This window comes from Quercus robur, chromosome 4 (assembly GCF_932294415.1).
Source record: "Quercus robur chromosome 4, dhQueRobu3.1, whole genome shotgun sequence".
NCBI lineage: Eukaryota > Viridiplantae > Streptophyta > Magnoliopsida > Fagales > Fagaceae > Quercus > Quercus robur.
In genome coordinates this window covers 60,956,192-60,979,163 of record NC_065537.1, presented here as the reverse complement: position 1 = coordinate 60,979,163, position 22,972 = coordinate 60,956,192, and the positions used below count along the sequence as shown (strand labels likewise).

Sequence of the window (22,972 nt, the reverse complement as noted above, 5' to 3'; positions counted from 1 at the left end):
TGAATTATGTATAAAAAATACGTTTATGGATTGAATAGTAAATACTATTCAATTGACATCAAATTTGACATTAATATCAAGAACATAAAAAACATGCGATCCAATAGTTAGATTTTCAAAATATGTAGTAATGTTAATTTGTTTTAGTGGAAGTTGTATAGTTTTTCACATCATAAAACCTAGTTTATCATACATTCAATTATAAACTGCGTAGGGAAACAAACAGTGATTGATCTAAGCAAAAAAATAACAACTTTGTGGCTTAATAGCACTGTTTGATATTTTCTATGAAGAGAACTTGACTATATTTACTTGTTAATTATCCATTCCAACTTGAGCAACTCTTCCCATGTGGAAGATAATACGTAATTCTGAAATTTTAACAAAGGAATTGAACGCTAATTTATCAAATATATCCCAAGCTAGTCTCAGCTCTTATTGGTTTTGTTGATACAGCTATGGAGATTATTAGATTTTATAAAGCATGGAAAGGAATTTCAGTCAGGATCCAGATCTTAATTAACGACAAAAGATTGTTAACTGCTAAATCTTAATTCGATTGTTGGAAGTGGAAAGTGTTAAATCTTATACATCTCGGTTGGAAACATCAAACAAATGCCAGTTAAACTACAAAAATCATAGGGTAAACGAAATTTTTTCAAAGAAATTATCTATAAACTAAATCATTGAATCTGTAATATCATAATAACTTTGGGTAAATGATTCATTAGCCGATGAGTACCAAGTGTCTATAGCCTCACTTGAAACCTCCTCTATTGCACTACTACTTCCATTACTCGACTCAGCTTGAACCACTGAGCCACTCCGGCTTCTACTCCTCTTCGACTTAGCCGAGCCGTTATCCGACGGCGATGACGGTTCAGGCGAGCGGCGTTTTTGGGTGACTCTCACCGGCGGCTCCGCCATATTCGAGCCAATCAAGTGTGGGAAATTAAGCTTAGCCTTACAGCCACGCATTTTAAAAGCAGCTCGGTCATAAGCCAAAGCCGCGTCCTCGGGCTTCTCGTAAGTCCCGAGCCACACTCTCGAGCCATTCTTCTTTGGGTCCCTTATCTCCGCCGCGTACGTCCCCCACGGCCTCCTCCTCACGCCCCTGTAATGCGGCGCGTGCGCCTCACGCGCCACAGCCACAGCTTCTTTATTATTCGTTTCTCGTGGCTTCGCTTTAACTGGGTCGTCGACAACTTCGTTCGACGGAACCCATCCGAAGTTAACGTTGTTGTCCTCCACCTTCAACGGCGATGAGCCCCAGTAGTTCGTAGTCTCCAACGTAAAAACGTTGCCAAGGCACACCTCAACTTCGTCGAAAGTTTCGGATTCATCTAGGAGATGCTGTCGAATCGATTTGAGGACAGCCAAGTCTGAGTCCATTAATGTAAATGGTATATACTACTACTATAATCGGAAAGGTTTTTTCTTTTTTCTTTTGTTTTGGTTTCTTTGGCTCGGAAAAGTTTATGTAAGAGTTTTCAGGAGTGTCGGTAAAACTAGCTTTGGAGCGTTTTAAGATTTATAGGGAAGAGAGTTACTTAGTGTGTGTTTGGGTTCACTTATAAGCTGTTGTTACTATTTGTTCTTGCGTTTTTGTTTTTGTTTTTGTTTTTGTTTTTTTTTTTTTTTTTTTTTTTCACGTTTTTTTGGGTATTGCGGTTACTGTTTATTGAAAAGTAACCGCAAATGTTGACTTCTGCAAATGTTGACTTCTGCAGTGAACAGTATACGTATGTACTGTTTACGGACTCATAAATTACACTTTTTAGCAATTTTTTCATTAAAAATGGGTCCTACGGTACTATTTACACATTTAAAAATTATTTTGTTACAGTATTTTTAATTTTCAGTTTTCAGTTTTAACAAAATAAGTTCTATCCAAACATACCCTTAAAGATATTTGTGCACTTTGAGGTGAGATTTTGTTATTATAATATGATTATAGCTTTGATAATTATTTTGATACTCCTTGAAAGTTCTTATTAGTGGTGGTTAAGGTTTATTTGTCACGTGGAGTATTTGTATAAATTACTATATATTTTGTCTTTTTTATAACTCATTTATTTTAGTTCCTCGTTTATGTAAGCGGGGGCTGATTAGTGATGACGTCAATGCTTTACTTACATCTTATAAATAAAAAAGAAAAAAAAATAGCAAGCTAATATATAAAGTCAGTTTGGATACCATTTATTTTTACTGAAACTGAAAACTGAAAATACTATAGTAAAATAGTTTTTAAATGTGTGAATAGTACCGTGAGATTCATTTTAAAATTTTTTTTTTGAATAAATTGACTGTGGGTCCCGTGAACAGTGCATAAACAGTGTTGTGAACAGTAATGAACAGTGTTATTTGTCTCAAAAAGCAGAAAACACGTGAAAAAAGAAAAAGAAAAGAAAAACGCAAACGCAAAAACGCGCTGTGGATCCAAACACTCACATAAGCTATAGAAAGATACAATTGCATATATGGGGAAAAATTCTAAAAAAAAATTCAAACAAATTTTACATGTCAATAAAACCCTAGAATCCTTAATATATAACCATAAATGCATTATATCTAGAATTCACAAAGCCTTAAATTCCTAATGTAGTTGAAAAAAGAAAAAAAAGAAAAGAAAAAGAACCTCAATTTTTAGATATAAAGAATTGCTTGAATAACTTTTGGGGTCATTTTATTTAATTTTGTTCTGGTAATGTTTAGACTCCCGCAAAAATTGAAATAGATTTTGAAATAAGAAAATGGTTCAAACAACATTTAAACAAGTCATATCAAAGTATATTGACTTTCAATTCATCTTACTATTTTTTAAGGAAAAGACAGCATATGTTGTCAAAGTTATATGGTGAATTTACCAATAAAAATACTTGTGTGTTCATGGTGAGGAAAACAACTAGGAAAACAGATTGATCGTTGAAAATGAAGATGAAAAATTTAAGTTTCGATGTACAACCTAAGGTGAAAGAGTAATAAAATCTTAATTTGTCTGTCAATACATTATAATAAATTAATTTTATTGAAATGTGGAATATAAAAATTTAAGGGATGGTAGTAGTCGAGAGATTTTGTAATTTACAACTACTTTTTGAATGTGTAAACAGTTTGTAACCTCTTGTTGGCGTAAAACCATGTTAATCCTTGGTGTTTGTGTCATTGTTTTTTTACTATATTTCTTTGTTCCAATTATTTATTTATGATAATTTTCTCAATTCCATTAAGGTATTTACAATCAATCTTGCTTCTGAGACTCTTTTGCTCAACAAACTGGTATTATAGAATTCACTATCTCAACAAACTGGTATCATTGATAAGTTTCTTTATTTAGTCATTTGAAATTGTTCTTCACAGCCAATGTTTACTGCCTAGGAGTTTGGATTTTTCTTTAGTGCCAAGATTGGGTCCCTAGGAATTTGGAGATTTTGTTGATTAAATCAAGGATTTTAGTACTACTGGGAAAAATATGACAAAGAAAGATTGGAAGAAGATTAATAGACAGACTATTTGCACCTTCAGTATGTGTTTAGCCAATGATCAAAAGTACTTTGTTGATGACGAAAATATTCTTCTTCAAAAAATTATAACTACTGATATGCTTACAAAGGTTGTCATCTGGATCAAGTTCCAGCATTGCTTGTCTTCTTTGGACATCTTTGGGTGCATTTGGCTATTAGCTTATTTGAAGGTATCTTGAGGTGATATTAGCTTTATTCTTTTGCTAAATATCTAATTTGGGCTTACCACTGTCTTCGGGAGCACTTAGCCCCAATTGGCGCATTTGGAGGTTGATTAAGGAGATTTGCATTTAATTTGTGTTTTTTGTATTAGAAAAGAGAGAGAGAAGAATATGAAATTGATAAATTTCTGTATATTTTCATTGAACTGAATAATGGTTACAGTGATTTATATATATAGGGGATTAGAGGAACTAACTAACTGACTAATCACCCTCAAAAACTAACTAACAGAATTATACAACTAACAGAGGTAACAACCCGTCACGTGCTGTCCACATGCCAGGTACTAGAGCTATACACAGTAATACAAAACTACATGTAGTATGCTCACTGTCGTTTCTTCTTTCTCACTGTCGTTTCTTCTTTCTATTCTTCTTTGTAGCATCTTGACACTCTGTAACTGGTCTTGATTTGCTGCTATCTTTACACTCCCCCTCAAGAGGAAGTGGGGAATGCACATTCAACACATTCATCTTGGATAGCAGATTGTGAAACTGATGTGTACTAAGTGCCTTTGTCAGTAAATCAGCAAGCTGTGATTGAGTCCTAATGTGCAGCAACCTTATTACTCCTTGAACCAGTTTGTCTCTCACAACATGGCAATCAATCTCTCTGTGTTTTGTGCGCTCGTGAAACACTGGATTGGTTGCAATGTGGATAGCAAACTGACTATCATTGAATAATAATGCAGCCTTAGAATGATCAACTTGTATATCTCTTAGTAAACTAAGAATCCACACAATCTCACACACTGCTACTGCCATAGAACGATACTCAGCCTCTGCAGATGACCTGCTCACTGTGTTCTATTTCTTAGACTTCCAAGAAACTAATGAATCTCCCAAGAACATGCAGTAACCAGTGACTGACCTCCTTGTATCAGGGCAAGCAGTCCAATCTGAATCAGCAAAACCTTTAAGATGTAGTTCAGATGTACTTGAGAATAATAACCCTTGTCCTGAACTACCTTTGAGGTATTGTAACACCCTATTTGCTGCAACCTGATGTGGTTTCTGAGGCTTTGACATAAATTGACTCAATTTATGAACGGCAAAGGTTATATCAGGTCTTGTGATTGTAAGATACAAGAGCCTGCCCACCAATCTTCTATAAGAGCTTGGATTTGTCAATAGTTCACCTTGGTTCTTACTTAACTTCAAGTTGTGTTCCATGGGGGTTTTGACTGGTTTACAACCTAGCAGACCTACATCATTTATCAACTCAAAAGTGTATTTTCTTTGACACAAATGAATGCCTTTTTGTGATCTAGCTATCTCAAGCCCAAGGAAAAACTTCAAATTTCCAAGGTTTTTTAGTTTAAACTGCTAGTCTAGAAGAATCTTCAGTTCTGCCACAGATTTAGGATTATCACTTGCAATTAAAATATCATCTACATACACCAATAAAGCAATGAAAGATCTTGGTGTTTTCTTGGTGAACAAAGAATAATTTGCTTTAGATTGTTTGAATCCCAACCTTAATAGAGCAGTAGGAAACTTTGCAAACCATTGTCATGAAGCTTGCTTAAGACCATAGAGAGACTTTTGTAGTTTGCAAACGACCTCCCCCTTGCTATGGAAGCCAAGTGGTAAAGTCATAAACACTTCCTCATGCAAGTCACCATGCAGGAAAGCATTGTTGACATCAAGTTGGGAAAGAGACCACCCTTTCACAGCAGCAACAGCCAACAAACATTTCACAGAGACAAGCTTTGCAACAGGTGAGAATGTTTCAATATAATCAAGGCCCTCCTTTTGAGTATAGCCCTTGGCAACCAACCTAGCCTTGAACCTCTCCACAGTACCATCAACCTTATACTTCACCTTATACACCCATTTACAGCCTATGGCCTTTTTACCAGCGGGTAAAGGCTAAAGGGACCAAGTATGATTATCCTTTAGTGCCTTAATTTCACTAGCCATAGCCTCCCTCCAGTGAGGATCAAGAACAGCCTGATCATAATGTTTCGGTTCAACTATAGAAGAGATGGCATTGCAAAAATGTCTATGGTTGGAAGAAAGGTTAGCATAGGACAAATAGGAAAAAAGAGGATAAGGAGTACCTGAGGAAGAAGAAGAAGTAGGTGGAGCTATAGTAAAGACCTGATTGCAGTGATAAGCTTGTAAATAGGTTGGTTTAGAAGAAGGCCTAGTGGATTTCCTAATAGGAGGAGTAGGCACAACTGGTTCAGCATTAGACATAGCAGCAGGCACAATTGCTGGCTCAACAATAGGCTCAGAAATTGACTCAATAGGAGATACAATAGCTGGCTCAATAGACACATGTACTGAAGGATCATCAGAAGCTGAAACTGATGTAGGCAGGACAGGATGACCCAAACCAAGAAATGAACAAAGCTCAAAAAGAAAAGGGTTAGTGGTAGGATGAGGCAGAGATGAAACGGAAGGAGAAGAAGGTTTAGAAAGGAATGGAAAAGTAAACTCATGAAAAATGACATCTCTAGAGATGAAAATGCATCTAGACCTTAAGTCTAGAAGTTTATACCCTTTGATGTTATAAGGGTACCCAAGAAAACACATTCTCTATCTCTAGGATCAAATTTGTGTCTATGAGCAGCAATGGTTGAAGCAAAGCACAGACATCCAAAAGTCCTAAGAAAAGAGTAAGATGGAGGTTTGTGATAGAGAAGCTCAAAAGGAGTTTTATTATGTAAAACAGAAGAGGGAAGCCTATTGATTAAGAAAACTGCAGTTAAAATGCATTCACCCCAATATGATATAGGCAAATTAGACTGAATATTTAAAGCTCTAGCAATTGAAAGTATATGTTGATACTTTCTCTCCACAACAGAATTTTGTTGTGGAGTATAAGCACAACTCTTTTGATGCAAAATGCCATGAGTAGAAAAGAAATCAGGCATATTAAATTCAGGGGCATTGTCCGATCTAATGATCTTGATACAAGCATTAAACTGAGTCTTAACCATTGCATGAAAAGAAAGAAGGATTAATCTGACATCAGATTTAGATTTCAAAAGAAACACCCAAGTAGAACGAGTGGCATTATCAACAATGGTTAAAAAATATCTATAACCATCATGAGTAGCAACAGAATAGGGACCCCATACATCAATATGAATAAGATCAAAAGGAAACTTGGAAATTTCATTATGAGTAGGAAATTGTAATCTTTTCTGTTTAGCCAAAGGGCAAACAGTACAAATATCATCACAAGATTGTGAAAAAGAAGGTAAAACATCTGTTAGGTTCTAAAGACTTAGGTATTTATGTATTTAGAACTCTAATGTGTATTGTTGGCAAACCATGATCAAAACAATATGTTTAGAAGTGTTTAGTCTTGCTCAAAGTTGTATTTTTTATGTAAAGTTGGAATCGAGCTAATGCAGAAGTTATTGTGCATTTCGGCCTGGCTCGATTGATCGAAACTTAGGCTCAATCGATCGAATCTCGGGCAGAATGTGTTTTTCTGCAGATTTCCAACTCAGCCCTAGTTGTTTAAAACGTTTAGGGTTTTCTAATTTGTCCTAAGTATAAAAGGCAAACCCCAGCCACGTTTTAGTGTTGCTCATATTGCTATTTGTGTAAATCTCTTGTGAGATCTAGAGGAGTTTTCCTTTATACAAACTTAGGGTTTTCAAGGAGAAGATTTTATCTACACCTTGATGATCAACTCGATTGCTGCTATTGAAACTTAAAGAAACACAAGTGGGTGTGCTTGTATCTGGTGGTGAATCCAAGAAAGAAGGAGTTTGTGGATTCGAAGCTTGCACATGGTCGTGTCAGTAAGTTCTACTGGTGGGTAGCAATAAGAAGTCGAGTGTGGGGGCTTGTAAATCTTATTGTATGAACTTCGATTCTTTCAAGATAGTGGATTCAAGTTTACCTTGAGCATAGCTAGGTCAAATCCTCCCCAAGTTTTTACTGGTTTGGTTTCCTGGGTGATCATATCTTTGTGTTATTTATCTTTCCGCTGCTTTGCATGATATGATCTCTGTGATTGTGATAACCTAGATTTGTTAAATTGGACTAAGTAACAACTTGACTAATTACCTAGGTTAAATCAATTGTGTTTTAAGGGGTCTAAAAACCATCAACATCTTCAATGGCTGACATTTTATTAAAAGAGGAATGGCCTAGCCTAGAATGCCATAACTTTGACATATCAACAACAGAATTGGCAATAGGAATAGATTTGATGTGAGACAAACACTGAGACAATGAAGGGTGCTTGGATGAAGAAGAACTCAACTTTCTCTGTAACAAGTACAGACCATGATGCATCTCACCCACTCCAATCATCCTCTAGTAGGTAAGGTCCTGAATGAAACAGAATTGAGATAGAAAAACAAGACAAAAGGGAAGTTGTTTTGTGAGTTGGCTAACAGACAAAAGGTTAAAAGTAAAACTAGGAACACAAAGAACATTGTGAAGAGTAAATTGGGCAGAAAGTTGTACTGTACCAACATGTGTGATAGTAGCAGACTCATTATTTGGCAATTTAATAACACAATGAGAGATAGAAGTAAATGTGGTCAACATGGAAACTGAACAAACTATATGATCAGAGGCCCCAGTGTCAATGACCCAAATATGATTCTCAAAAGCTGTCCTATTTATGACTTTTGCAGAAAAAATTGAATGTCTGGAATCAAACACATTATGAGGCAAAATGTCAATACCTGACAGAGGTGTGGTGGCATAAGAAGCAAAGGAAACACTATTAGCCATAGCAACAGAATTCTGAGAATCTTGAGATGAAGCTCCAATCATAGCAAGAATTTTTTGATACTGATCAGAAGTGAAAGGAAATTGAGTCTGTGGTTTTGCATGAAGAAATGAATCTTGAGAATCAAGGTGAGCAGACACTTGATTAACCAAGGAAGCTTTGCCTTTGGCTTTGTAACCAGGAGGATATTTGTGGAGTTTGTAACATTTCTCCATAGTATGACCGTGCAAACCACAGTGACTACAGGTAGGCCTTTCCTTGCCTTTACCCTTGTTGTTCTTGGGACCAAAACTAGTACCCTTAGCTACAAGAGCAGTAGACTCCACAAAAGGACCACCATTGTTGCCCTGCCCAACTAATCTTTGCTTTTCATCTTGAATCAATAAAGAGAACACTTTCTCAACAGATGGAATAGGGTCCATCAACAAAATTTGCCCTCGAACGTGAGAGAAAGAATCATTTAGACCCATCAAAAATTGCATAACAGCTTCTCTGTGATGAATCTTAGAAATCTTCTCATTCACATTACACACACACTTCTCACAAGAACAGGTAGGAATTGGTTCATAATTTTGTAATTCATCCCACATAATTGAAAGATTGGTGAAATACTTGGTCACAGAGAGCTCACCTTGAGAAAAACTTGCTAAATCCTTCTGCAATTGATAGACCCTAGGTCCATTACCCTGGGAAAACATGTTCTGAAGCTTATTCCAAACTTCCTTAGCAGTTTTACGATACACCATGCTTGTGGCAATCCTGGGAGAAACACAATTGATGATCCAAGAAACCACAATATCATTGCATCGTGCCCAGTTTTGAACCAAGATAGGGACTTTCTCCATAGCTGAAGTCAGAGAAACTGATCCATCAATCAGCTAGAATTTGCTCTTGATCCTGAGAGCTCTCTCCATAGATCGTGCCCATGTAGGATAGTTCTCACCCCCAATCAATGGTTGTGAAACCAATATCACACCAGGATTCTCAGCATGATGGAGAAAGAACAGATGCGATTCATCAATGGTGATGCTTGTAGAACCAGAGGAAGCCATTGATAAAGCTTCAAGACTCTGATGAAGAAACCCTAACTTTTGAAGAAAAGGAAATTGAGACGAAGAAATTAGGCGGAAGCAAGAAAGGATTGCTCAGAATCAAAGAAAACACGGAAATGTCTCAAAATCAAAACACTCTCTCAAGAAAATTTCTCAGAATCGAAGAGAAAAGGGGAAAATTTTCTCGAGAAAATTTTCTGATTTTAAGAGAAAAAGAAAAGAGGAAGCTAGGAAATCAGTGAAATTGTGCTAGCTGCTCTGATACCATATTAGAAAAGAGAGAGAGAAGAATATGAAATTGATAAATTTCTATATATTTTCATTGAACTGAATAATGGTTATAGTGATTTATATATATAGGGGATTAGAGGAACTAACTAACTAACTAATCACCCTAAAAAACTAACTAACATAATTATACAACTAACAAAGGTAACAACCTGTCACGTGCTGTCCACATGCCAAGTTCTAGAGCTATACACAGTAATAGAAAACTACATGTAGTATGCTCACTGTCGTTTCTTCTTTCTCACTGTCGTTTCTTCCTTCTATTCTTCTTTGTAGCATCTTGACACTCTGTAATTGGTCTTGATTTGCTGCTATCTTTACATTTTGGTTGAGCTCTAATTTTTTTGGGTACTTTAGGAGTGTTGAGAGAAGCGTTGTCAAGGTAGAGATTTGTTAAAGATTGCAATTTAATGGCTCAACTTATGCTAGGGATTTTCGTACGTTGGTGCTGATTTGCACGAAGCCATTGTAAGTTCACTCCTTAATCCAATAACTCACCTATGGGATTTAACGTAATTGTCCTCTTTATTCAGCCAAGGGGAAATTGAGTTAATCCAAAAAATTAAACTCAGCCAAAGATGCACTATTCAGGTCCCATGTTCAGTCTGGTACCTACTCAGCCAAATCAGGTTACTTTTTCCTTAAACAAGAAGCTCACAGCCCATCTGTCTCTATTCAGCAACTCTTGGTTCAAGCCAAACCAGCGTGGAAAAAGATTTGGAAGCTATCCTTATCAGAAGGATCAGCTTCAAGCTTCAAGCTACAAGCTGCAACCTGAGAAGGACAAGCACAAAGAACCAGCTATTGGTCTTGTATAAACGACCTGTAGTTCTGTTCTTTAATTCCTTATGCTACTGGTAGTCTAGTGTTGGTTGTAAATAGTAGTGATATTTATAGACACGTGTAAGTAGCTGATAGGTGTATTTCATATTGTTAGTTTTGGAGGGAATGGATCCGTATAATTTGTGGTTAGTTAGGAAGTTAGTTACACTTCAAGCTTGTATAAATACCTTTGCTTGTACAGTTTTTCATTTGGTTAATACAATACAATCTTCATCAAATTTTCACATGGTATCAGAGCACTCTGAGCTTTTCTAGATTCTTCTTAGTCTCATTCCAAATTTTCTTTCACGCTTGAATTTTGTCATAAGCTTTTCTTCTGAGATCTTCTAGAATTTTGCTTTAGATTCATCTTGGTTTCATTCTGAAGCGAATTCACCTCGGATTTTCTCTTTTAATCTTGAATTTTCCTTCAGAGTTACATTAAATTTTCCTTCCAAGCTTGAATTTCTTCAATGGCGACCATTGCAAATTCTGCTTCTGTTACCATAATTGATGAATCACATCCTTTCTTTTTACACTACGGAGAGAATCCAAGTGCAATTCTTGTTGCTCAGCCTCTAGTTAATGATAACTATGCTAGTTGGGGTAAATCAATGTAGAGAGCTTTGGGAGCTAAAAGCAAATTAGGGTTTATTGATGGAAGTCTTTCACTTACTCCTTACATGGCAAAAAATCCATTACTTGTTCAAGCTTGGACCAACTGCAACAACATGGTTGTATCTTGGATATTGAATTGTGTTTCTCCAAAGATTCTTGCAAGTGTTGTTTACAAGAATATTGCTTTAGAGGTCTGGATTGATCTCAAGAATCGTTTTTCTCAAAAGAATGGACCAAAGCTCTTTCAACTTCAGAAGGTGCCTGCAAAGATTACTCAAGGAGATCTTTTTGTCACAGATCATTTCACTCAATTGAATGCTTTGTGGGATGAAATTGAAAATTATAGAGCTTTACCACGCTGTACCTATGATTCTTGCACTTGTTCAATCAATGAGAAATTGACACAATATCAGTTGCAAGATTTAGTAATGCAGTTTCTTATGGGACTCAATGAGACATATAGTCAGGTCTAAGGGCAAATTTTGCTAATGGATCCTCTTCCTTCAATTAATAGGGTGTATTCTTTACTGATTCAAGATGAGAGCCAAGTCAATTGGTCATTCCACTAGTACCTACATTGAATCCACTGCTTTGGCAACCAAGTCATCTGCTAGAACTATTGGTTTTGGAAACACTTGAGGAAATAATTCAGGTGCTAAAGGCAACAAGAACAAAGGAAAGGAGAGGCCAGTGTGTAGCCATTGTGGGGTCATAGGTCACACCATAGAGAAATGTTATAAACTCCATGGCTATCCTCCTGGTACAAACCCAAGGGCAAGAATGCAAAGGCTAATCAGGTTGCAGGACCTAATTTTGGAGCAAACTTTGGTGTTATGGAGTCAGATTCTATTCTTGTGCAACAATCCTTTCCTTCTCAAGCTTTGCCATTTATTGCAGAATAGTGTCAAAGGAATTTGGCTATGATTGGGGGTTTAAGCAATAGCTAAGGTAATATGGCAGCACCTAAAGTTGTTCCCACTACAATGGCCAACAGTGCAACAGCCACTACTCCACTTGTAGGTACTTCCTTCAACTTAAAGCATTCTGTTTTTGCTGCCAAGGTAGTGAATAGAAATGCTTTTAGTTGCAATACTTGTGTCTTAGATACATGTGCCACTAATCATATAATCTGTTCAGTTAGCCTATTAACCTCTGTCACCACCTTAACCCAGTGTGTTGTTGAGTTGCCTAGTGAGGAAAGTACTCTAGTGACACACATTGGCACAGTCAAGCTTTCTGCAACCTTAATTCTTGATCATGTTCTATATGCCCCTTCCTTTTCTAGACATATAAAGGCTTATTTTAAAAGCCATTATACACGGAAACAGAGATCAAGAGCTTTATTTTCTTTGTGAGAAGCTATTGCATTTGTACGCCATAGGGTTTTGTAACCAAGTGTTTTCTAATCTTCATTGTTGATGAAGTGAAGAACTTTACTGCCAACAACATCCATTCAAGTTGTTAAAGTTAGTCATGTACTGAGATCCGTGCAAAATGGTTAGTCACAGATTGGAGATTTGTGCATCAAGGGAAAGAAGACTACTACAAGATCAAGTCCAATTGAGTATTGGAGTAAAGGTTCAACTGTACGTTGGAATTTCAGGATAGGCCAGCGTAGTGGTAAGATTTCTTATACTTATAAATGCTTGATTGTTGATTAGTGGATTCTTGAGAATGATGACCTTAAAATCACCCAGTGGGGTTTTTGCCTTGCGAGAGGTTTTCCCCATTTGTCAACAAATCACCGTGTCAATTTAATTTTCGCTGCATTTAGTTTAATTGGTGATTTGTTGGTGCCTCCATGATTTGCATGAAATTTAACCTAATTAATCAACTTGGGTAATTGAATTAATTAACCAAGGTCAAGCTATCTTAACCCAACAACTTGGGTTATATTTAATTTAATTCACACATAGACGGGAATTTATCTCAACAAGTGGTTGGTATCAGAGCTGCGAGTCAGGTTATTGAGCGTGATTTTCTTGTGTTGAATTAAATGGAAAATATGAATATGAGCACTATGATTAAACTCTCAGCATCAAATTATTCGATTTGGAACCTGATAATGGAGGATATTCTTTATTGTAAGGATTAGCATGACTCTATCGAGGGTGATAGTGCTAAGCCAAGCGAGATGTCTAATGAAGACTAGGAGAAGTTAAATAGAAAAACCATTGGATGTATTAGACAATGCATCAATATGAATGTGTTTCATCATGTATCTCAAGAGACTAATGTAGAAGCTCTTTGAGAAAAATTGAAGGGTCTCTATGAAAGAAAGATAGCTCAAAATAAAGCTTTTGTGGCTAGAAAGCTTGTGAATTTGAAGCTTAAGAAAGGGAGATCCCTTGCCGAGCATTTGAGTGAGTTCCATAGTTACAATCAAGCTAATAATTGATGATGAGCTTCCTGTTTTATTGCTTTTAAGTTCCTTAACTTATAATTGGGAAACTTTGGTGGTGTCACTTATTAACTCAGCTCCAAATGGTGTGCTACAACTTGCAATGGTCAAGGATAGCTTGTTCAATGAAGAAACAAGAAGAAAGGACATGGGCAACGATAAGGCATAGGCACTTGTCATAGAGAATAGGGGGAGAAGTAAGACTAGAAATTCTAAGGGACGTGGTAAATTTGAAGTCAATTAGAATCGAAAGGAAAATTCAAGTGTTTCTATTGTGACAAAGTATGTCACATAAGAAGAAATTGCAGGGGTTGGAAAAATAAACAGAAAGATAAGAAAAATCAAAATAAGGCAAAAGAACAGAATACCACTACTGTCTCGACAATTGAAGATGTGTTGATCTCTATAGGAGATGGTGATTGTTGTAGTGTTTCACAACCTTATGTTGAATGGGTGAAAAGAGGTTGCAGGGATGTTGAGGGGATGTTGTTAGTGCAACTCAAGAAGATTCTATGCCTAACTTGTGGCATAGGAGGTTGGCTCATATGAGTGAAAAGAGGTTGCAAATTTTGGCAAAGAAGTCTCTCATTCCTTTTGCCAAAGTTATATCACTTAAATCTTGTGATTATTATTCATTTGGAAAACAACATTTCACATGCCCTCTACTAGAAAGCCTAATGTGTTAGATCTCGTTGATTCTAATCTATATGGTCCCATTGATGTGGAGTCCATAGGTGGCAATAAGTATTTTGTTATTTTTATTGATGATGCTTCACAAAAGGTGAGTGTATTTTTTGAAAAATAAAGACCAGATATTTGAGCACTTTAAGAAATCCCATGCCATGGTGGAAAGAGAGAAAGGGAAGCCTTTGAAGTGTCTCTGTATTGGCAACGGAGGTGAATATACGTCTAATGAATGAGCCAACAAGAGTTATATATATGTTGAGAATGGCTAATCTGCCTAAAGTCATTCTGGTGTGAAGCTATTCAAACTGCGTGCTACCTAATTAATCGGTCTCATCAGTTCTATTGGAGTTTGATATTCCAGAAAGAGTACGGACTGGAAAAAATGTTTTCTACTCTCACTTGAAGGTATTTGGGTACAAGGCATTTGCACATGTGCCTAAGGAACAAAGATTGAAACTTGATAGCAAAGCCACTCCTTGTATATTTGTTGGATATGGAGATGCAGAATTTGGCTACAAGTTATGGGATCTTGAGAAAAAAAGATGATCAAAAGTAGAGATGTGGTTTTTCATGAGAATGAAAATTTGGTAGACCATGAGAAAACTGAAAAGAAAAAGGATGCTATTGTAGGTGTTCCTGACCTTCCACCTACCTTTTCTTCCTCCTATCACACCACAAATAGAGAAGAGGTACAAGATGAGAATCTTGGTGATGAACCAATAGCAGTCGATGGTGATGAGCCAACAAGAGTTGATGGTGATGATGCTTAAGATATTGAAGATGTTGAACAAAAGGAGTATACTGTTCCACCAGAGATGGAAGAACCTCAAGTAAGGAGGTCTACTGGGGAGCGTTGTTCATCGACTAGATATCCCTTTTCTGAGTATATTTTACTTACTGATGAGGGGGAGCCAGAAAGCTTTCAGAAAGTAGAGTCTCATAAGGACAAGCAAAGCTAGATGAAGGCTATGCAAGAAGAGATGAATTTTTTGCACAAGAATAAGACTTATGAGTTGGTTAAACTTCCTATAGGTAAGAAGGCATTGAGAAACAAATGGGTGTTCAAGCTAAAGAAAGATAGTGAAAAATTAGTGAAGTTCAAAGCTTGATTGGTGGTTAAGGGTTTTAGTTAGAAACATGGGGTTGATTTTGATATAATATTCTCTCCAGTAGTCAAGATGAGTTCCATTTGAGTAGTCTAGGATTAGTAGCTAGCTTGGATCTTGAGATTGAGAAATTAAATGCGAAGACTGCTTTTCTCCATCGTGATTTGGAGGAAGAGATTTACATGGCACAACCAAAAGGATTTGAAGTGAAAGGAAAAGAACACATGGTGTGCAGATTGAAGAAGAGTTTGCATGGCTTAAAGCAAGCTCCAAGGTAGTGGTACAAGAAGTTTGACTCATTCATGGTGGGTCACAGGTACATAAAGGCAAATGTAGATCATTATGTGTATGTCAGAAAATTGGTAAATTTCTTATTCTTCTGTTATATGTAGATGATATGTTATTAGTAGGACAAGATGCTAGTATGATTGGTAATTTTAAGAAGGATAAGTTCAAGACCTTTGATATGAAAGACTTAGGTCCAGTATGACAAATTCTAGGCATGGAAATTACTCATGGTAGGAAAGCCAAAAAGCTATGGTTGTCACAAGAAAAATATGTAGAGTGGATACTTGAAAGGTTCAACATGAAGCATGCCACACCAGTCGGTACACCTCTTGGTGGTCAATTCAAGCCAAGCAAGAAATCTTGTCCGTCATCCACGAAAGAGAAAGAGAACATGGCATCAGTTCCTTATTCCTCTGTAGTCGAGAGTTTGATGTATGCTATAGTTTGTACATGAACAGATATAGCTCATGTAGTTGGTGTTGTCAATAGGTTTATGGTTAATCTTGGTAAAGATCACTGCAGTGAAGTGGATCTTTAGATATTTGAGAGGTAGCTCTAAGTCTTGCTTGAGTTTTGGTAGCTCTAAACCAATTTTAGAGGGTTATACAAATGCAAATATGGCGGGTGACCTTGATGGTAGAAAATCTACTTCTGGGTATTTATTTATGAATGCTCACTTAGTGTATAAAACACTAGTGAATGTTCAGACCCCCAATTACAAAATTACCAACACAATCTTATACTCAAACAATATATGTGCGGAATGATAAATGTAAACTATACCCAAACATGCAAACTACTCTAAGCCATAATTTAATCACAACACAGCAGTAATTAAAAGCAAAGAGTATGGCTTAGAGAGAAGCAAACGCGAGATAACACCGGCACGTGTTATTGAAGAGGACACCGAAGAACTCGAAAAACCTCTCTGCTACCATCCAAGCGGTAAAATGATCCACTAGAAAATTAGTTGGGATACATGAATAGCAATAGACCCTCCAAGCCTAATCTATCCGATGCACCTAAGCCCTCCAAACTTCTTGCTCCAATAGGGTTACGCCTAACCTTATCTTCTCTAACTTACCGGATCCCGCAACAAGCCCATTGCATAAACCAAAATGAATTGGCTCTCTCTTGATCTACTTCCCAAATACCAAGAACCTTATCACTGATATGAATATGGTGAGGTAAGGATTTGGCTAAAGATCCTCTCAAGGGTATGACAATGGAGAGGGTGAGAGTAGAGGAATTTGGAGAATCAAAGGTATAAGATTGTGGATGAATTAATCTTGTTGTTCTCTAGGGTTTGTCTCTCAAAATTCTTTTTAGAAGCTCTCTACATTTCGTGGGTATAAGGATATTTATAGTAAGGTATGAAAAGGAATGTGAAAAGTCATTTTTCTAGAAAACAGAGTGCACTGGCGAGTCACTCGCGACTGGGACAAGTTGCGAGTTCCAGTCGCCAGTTAACGGAATACCCAGACTGTACTTTTTTTCTTGTAGTGATCCAACTGTCCTGACCCTTCAACTTCCTGCATGCCTCACAGGTGTGTTGGATTCCGATGAGTCACCACTCGCGAGTCAGTCGTGAGTTCCAGTCGTGAGAAGCCTCTTTATTGCATACACTTAATCAATTCTTCACATTCTCTCACACACAACCCTTACATTATTCCCACCTAAATACAGGGTTTCTAAATGCTGAATTACAAGCAAATTTGGCACGGAATAAAGCCAACACATAGTTGAATAAATTCAACCTTACAATCTCCCCATTTGGCTATTCCGTAACAAAACCCTAAAACAGACTCTAGACTTAAAAATGTGAATTGGGAACAGTTGCCAAAACTCACTCACATCTAATTCTAGATCTGTGAAGCTCTTGAACCATATTAACAAGTTTCCTGAAAACAATATCACAAAATGCACTCATTAAGTTCATTGTAAGCGAAAATCTTAGAATGCATATGGAGCAAGCACAATACGATCAAGCAAGTATGAATATGACAATAAAGCATAGCTTGACCAAACAAGAACAATCACTATAAATAGTGACTACAATGAACATTCACACGGTGAATGAGCATCCGGATACGCAAGCTAATAAGCTCAATGCAAAGTATCATTTGCATGTCCAACACTCAATCAATGCAATACCACTAAAGCAATTGCATCAAGGATACTCGATTCAACAAGGGCACAAGAGTACTAAAGTAAATGCAAAACATTAACTAAAAGTACTAAGCTACATAAGCAAAGGTACAAAAAAAAAACATAGTCAAGTACACAACACAAGCTTAAACTATGAAATATGAACATAGACTAGTAGTAGCATCAAAATAAGAAAATGGAAAGGCTTGTTGCAGTTTGCTTTTCTTGCTCTTGCATTGCATTGCATTGCTCCCCCTTTGATTTAGCTCTCTCTCCCCCTATCATGAACACCATCTCCCCCTTTTTGTCATGGAATAGCTAGTCATCATCTTCTTCTAGCTTCCTTTGGATTTGATCCAATTGAGTTTGGAGAGAGGTGAACTTTGTGTCAAATTAGGTGTGCTGAGAGTGCATGATAGATGTAAGGCCGAACAATTTGGTGCTGATGTCTTGCTCAGATGTCATTATGTTGTCCAACTTCTCATCAAAAGAGTGTGAGCTAGAGCTTGTATCACCTTGAGGAGCATTACTCTCTTACTTGACATTCTTTCGGCTATGGCCTATGATAGCATTGAGAGTACGAATGTTGATTGGGGTTTGCATAGGATGAGGGTACTCATCTTCCAATGTGTGTACTCCTTTGAGCTTCAATATCTTTGAGATGAGACAACAAAATGGAAGACAGTTCCTAGAGGCCGTCCTCTCAGCAGTTTTGCCCAAAATGTGAAAGATATGAGAACATATATCAATTTCTTCATTGGTAATCAAGTCATGAAGAAATAGAGCCCGACCAAGATTCATGTATCCGGTGCTTGAGAGAGGATAGAGATTATGAAACATTATTGTTGTGAGCAACCTCAATTCGGGAGATAACGATCACAAACTGATTGCTTTCCCATTTGAGGATATCTCTAAGTTTTCTCCGAGAGCATCTCGAAGCATGTCAAGATCCAGTTCCAACTCATCATACCCCGGTGGTTTGACAAACACTGGTCAGTTGATTTTCAGAATGATAGCAAGATAGGAAGGTGTTACAGTGAAGTCCTTTCCTCTTACCCAACATCTTAGCTCATCCCCATCAAAAATGGCATTTGCATAGAATTCTTTCACCAACTCTTCATAAGGATCTTCAAAATTGGATAGAAGGTAGTTCCAATCCTTATAGGCAAACCATTTGGGAATGTTCGTATCGAGAAGAGAAGCTTGCTCAACAACCCTTTCAATCAACATGGGGGCATCCTTGAAGCAGTTCAAATATGCTTGATATGCAGCACATGATCTGAAATGAGTGTCATCGCTAACTCCAGTCGAGGATCGAGTTTTCTTCGACTTAGGGGAGAAGCTACTGAGATCAATTACCAGTTCCTTTCCTTTGCTGCTACCTCCTTTCACAGCTGACTTTTTGAAATGAGACATCTTCAAGCAAAGATCATGAAATTGCAAAGAGTAAGATGAAAAACAAGCGGCAACAAACTTGATTAGCAACAAGTTAGTACCAAAACAAAAACTATGAATTAAACCCTAAAAACTGGAATTTAAAGAGTAATTCAAAATTTTGACAAGTGAAGATGCTAAACATCAAAGCATGATACAATCATGGAATTAAACACTTAACATGTCAAAGGTTGTGTGTGTGCATCATATGCAAAAGTGTGCAAATAGGACATGAAAACATGCAAGGGGCAAAGTGTGAAAACACATAATCATTTGATGTTTCAAGACAAGGAAACATGATTATCCCCAAAATTTTTGTACTCAATGGAGTCCAAAAATACACACAAAAATATCTAAAAGACATTTTATCACCAACATGGTATGCACAACACAACACAAATCATAGCACAATACATGAGCATATAGTATAAACATGTAGAACAAGCATTATACTATTAATCTCATCAAAACCCATATATCAAACTCAACAAAAACATCAAAAACCCATATTCATCAACCATATATCAATATCTCAACGTAAACAACAAATCCAAGAAAACTAGGGCTATAAACTTGAAATAGAGTGAAAATAAGTAAAAACCCATACCTTTTCTTGAAGTTTGAGTGAAGATTGAAGATGAAAATGGAGGTTTTGTGAGTGAAAATGGGGGTTTTGAGAGAAGGAGAGGCGGAGAAAACAAAGAGGATTGCACGTGATGCGAGGGAAATTGAAAAGTTTTTGAAAAATTGTCTGAGATTTAACCCTATTTGTGCAAAACACGCGTTCTTCACGACTCACATGACTCACGACTGAGTCGCCAAAATCCCTTAAACAAGATTTTGAAAAATTTCTAAGTTTTTTTTCGCGACTGGGACTTCCACTCGCCAGTGAGTTGCAAACGCCTCTAAGTAATCTCGCGACTTGGACTTCCACTCGTGAAGGAGTCGCGAAAAAGAGTCACCAAAAAGTCAAAAACCTAGAATTTTTGAAAACTTTTCTAAGTCTTTTTCGAGATTGGAAGTCTCACTCGCCAGAGAGTCACGAACACTTCTGTGTAACCTTGCGACTGGGGCCTTGAAACTCACGACTTGCGAGTGAGTCACCAAAAGGCAGAGTTGAAATATTTTTGGATTTTCTGAAATTTTTCAAAATAAAAACACTTTCCAAAAACAACTAAAATACTCAAAAATCTTTTTGTGTTTAATCAACATATGCTTGAGTATGTACAGCACATTTAATCAAGTACAATCAAACAAATGAATAAGGCATTCATTGAATATAGACATGTGTGATGTGGGTGGGTATCAAATGTGAGATAGCTAGTCCTTAGTTTAACATGAAGCTTCAATGATCAATTCAACCAAGACATACACAATTAGCACTAAGCAGAGTAACCAATCTCAATTATAGAAATGAGCATATATGACCTCACACAAAAACTTGATTACATAGAAATAGAAGCTTTTCATTTGGCTTCTTATAATTCAAAACATTTGATCATTTTGATCTTTACATCTCTTTTTGAAATTGATGCCTGAAACTTTTTATATTTTAATTTGATGAATAAACCTTTGGCTTTTGGGCACCATACATTTCAACACAAGTCACTTTCCTTTTTTCCTAGTCAAATACTAGTATGTGCGACGACTTTTGCAGCTCATTATCTTTTTTAGAGATTTGACATTGGGTGAGCTCTTTAAGCAAAAACATAAATGAGTGGAAAGAAATATAGACACAAGTCTATGCATGTCTCCAGATCAACAAAACTATTGACTAATCATTCATGACAAGTTTGAAAATCTATTTACAACAGTCACATAGATGTCAAGATGTTTCCCACAAAGATACAAGTGCATAAAGAACAAGCTATGCTCATTAATGCATGAAGCCATTAGTACGGAGGTACAAGGCTAAACATGCGTGTGACAATTCACAATAATGACGATCAAACTTTTTGGATTTTCTACTTTTTATGTGTTTTTAGATTTTTGACACAAAGCAAGTAAAGATTGATAAAAAAAACAAACAAACACTCAAAGGTTTTAAACAACAAAAACTGTAAAAACATGCTAGAATGTAAAATAAGCAAACAATCAACAATGTCACATCGTATCGAAAGAATTAATGCATTGACATGTTATAATACTTATGCATGAGTACCCTTCTTCACCCACATGGCACGTGCATTTAGGGTGATATCCTTAGAAAATTGGGTACTTCAGCCACGATTCTTAAACCTTAGGGTGAAGTTGGCTAAGCATGAGGTGATGGTGTCAATCATTTTCATCACGTCACCAATAACGGGTTCTACTTCTCGCCCTTTTGATTGCTTGGGGTTCCCATTGCCCTTTCCTTATCTTCTTGGCCTTTGAGGACCCGCATTCTTCAATGCTTGAAGCTTGTGGCAATTTGGCCTAGTATGTCCTCAGATTCCACAATGATGGCAAAAGTTTTGTGTTTGAGGACCTCTTTGTGCCTTCGGAAGAGACTTTCCTTTTGCCTTGGGCTTAGCCACAATTGGATTTAAAGACTTCACCACATTTGGTTTCTTTTCAACATTCACATTCTCAACAAGAGGAGTTGGTATCAATGGTTCCTTGGCTTTAACAAAATTCATCTCCTAAAACACATTAGTGCTTGAGCTACTTTCTCTAGTATATCCCAAGCCACTTCTATCTGACGAGGGCTTTTGATAGACAAGCACCTCATCAAGTTTCTTGGAAGCAACACGCTCCACTTTGACATTAGCTTGAATAACCTTAAGCTCAAGAAACTTTATCCTAGAATAGGCATTCGTTAACTCTTCATTCAGCGCTTCAACTTCACATTTTGTCTCTTTATACCTCACGAGAATGCTTTTGTAATCCTGTTCTGCTTTCTTCATCTTTCTAATGGCTATCTTAGCCACTCTAGCATATTCTCCACTCTTCTCAAGAAGGGAATTGTAGGATTCTTGCAATTTATTGGTTCCTTCATAGACGCATTCTTCTTCATCATCATCGAATTCGTCTCCAACACCTATAGACTCCACTTCGGTATGTTCACCAAGCTCTTCCACTAGATTGCTTAAATCTTCCGAATAGTCTACGAGTGCAATGGTCATGAAAGCGGAGTAGTTTCCTTCCCCATCACAGCTTTCTTCCGAATTGGAGTTGGAGCTATCTGAGTCACTAAGGGTTGTATCAAAGACTTTACCCTTTGCCTTCAAATAAGTGGGGCATTCTTTCTTCACATGACCATGCCTTTTACACTCATAACAAGTGACTGCTTGAGAAGGAGAAGAGTCTTTGGAATCCTTCTTCTTGAAGTCCTTCTTGTCTTTCTTGAAATTTTAGAATTTCCCTTTCTCAAAAGACTTCCCATCCTTTTTGAATTTTAAGAACTTGTGAAAGTTCTTTGCAAGGTATGCCACTTCTTTTTCAACCTCATCCTTATCTGAGGAATCTTTAGCTTCAATTCTCTCATTAATCGTCTTAAGAGCAAGGGATTTGCTCTTCCTTTGAGATGGTAGATACAGCTCATATGTTTGAAGAGAACCAATGAGTTCTTGGACCTTTATCTCATCAAGATCCTTGCTCTCCTCAATGGCTGTCACCTTGGCATGGAAGCTCTCTGGCAATGATCGTAGGATCTTCCTAACAACTTTGGAGTCCTCCATCTTCTCACCCAAGTTA

At 37.0% G+C, this 22,972-nt stretch overlaps 2 protein-coding genes across 2 annotated transcripts; one reads left to right on the top strand and one right to left on the bottom strand.

Moving 5' to 3' along the window:
• Positions 1-569: 569 nt before the first annotated feature.
• LOC126724509 (ethylene-responsive transcription factor 13-like) lies at positions 570-1,547 on the bottom strand. Its single transcript, XM_050429021.1, has one exon. It carries the CDS (start codon positions 1,390-1,392, stop codon positions 679-681), a length of 714 nt encoding a protein of 237 aa, XP_050284978.1. The 5' UTR covers positions 1,393-1,547; the 3' UTR covers positions 570-678.
• An 8,824-nt stretch (positions 1,548-10,371) lies between these two features.
• On the top strand, positions 10,372-11,706 carry LOC126722311 (uncharacterized). Its single transcript, XM_050425463.1, has 2 exons — positions 10,372-10,605; positions 11,236-11,706. Exons 1-2 carry the CDS (start codon positions 10,372-10,374, stop codon positions 11,704-11,706), a joined length of 705 nt encoding a protein of 234 aa, XP_050281420.1.
• Positions 11,707-22,972: the final 11,266 nt, after the last annotated feature.

Bases quoted from the DNA above. Each gene is read 5' to 3' on its own strand.
- LOC126724509 (XM_050429021.1), bottom strand. From the start codon at position 1,392: ATGGACTCAGACTTGGCTGTCCTCAAATCGATTCGACAGCATCTCCTA.
- LOC126722311 (XM_050425463.1), top strand. From the start codon at position 10,372: ATGCACTATTCAGGTCCCATGTTCAGTCTGGTACCTACTCAGCCAAAT. The intron at 10,606-11,235 runs GTATAAACGACC...AAATCAATGTAG, and splicing joins AAGAACCAGCTATTGGTCTT to AGAGCTTTGGGAGCTAAAAG.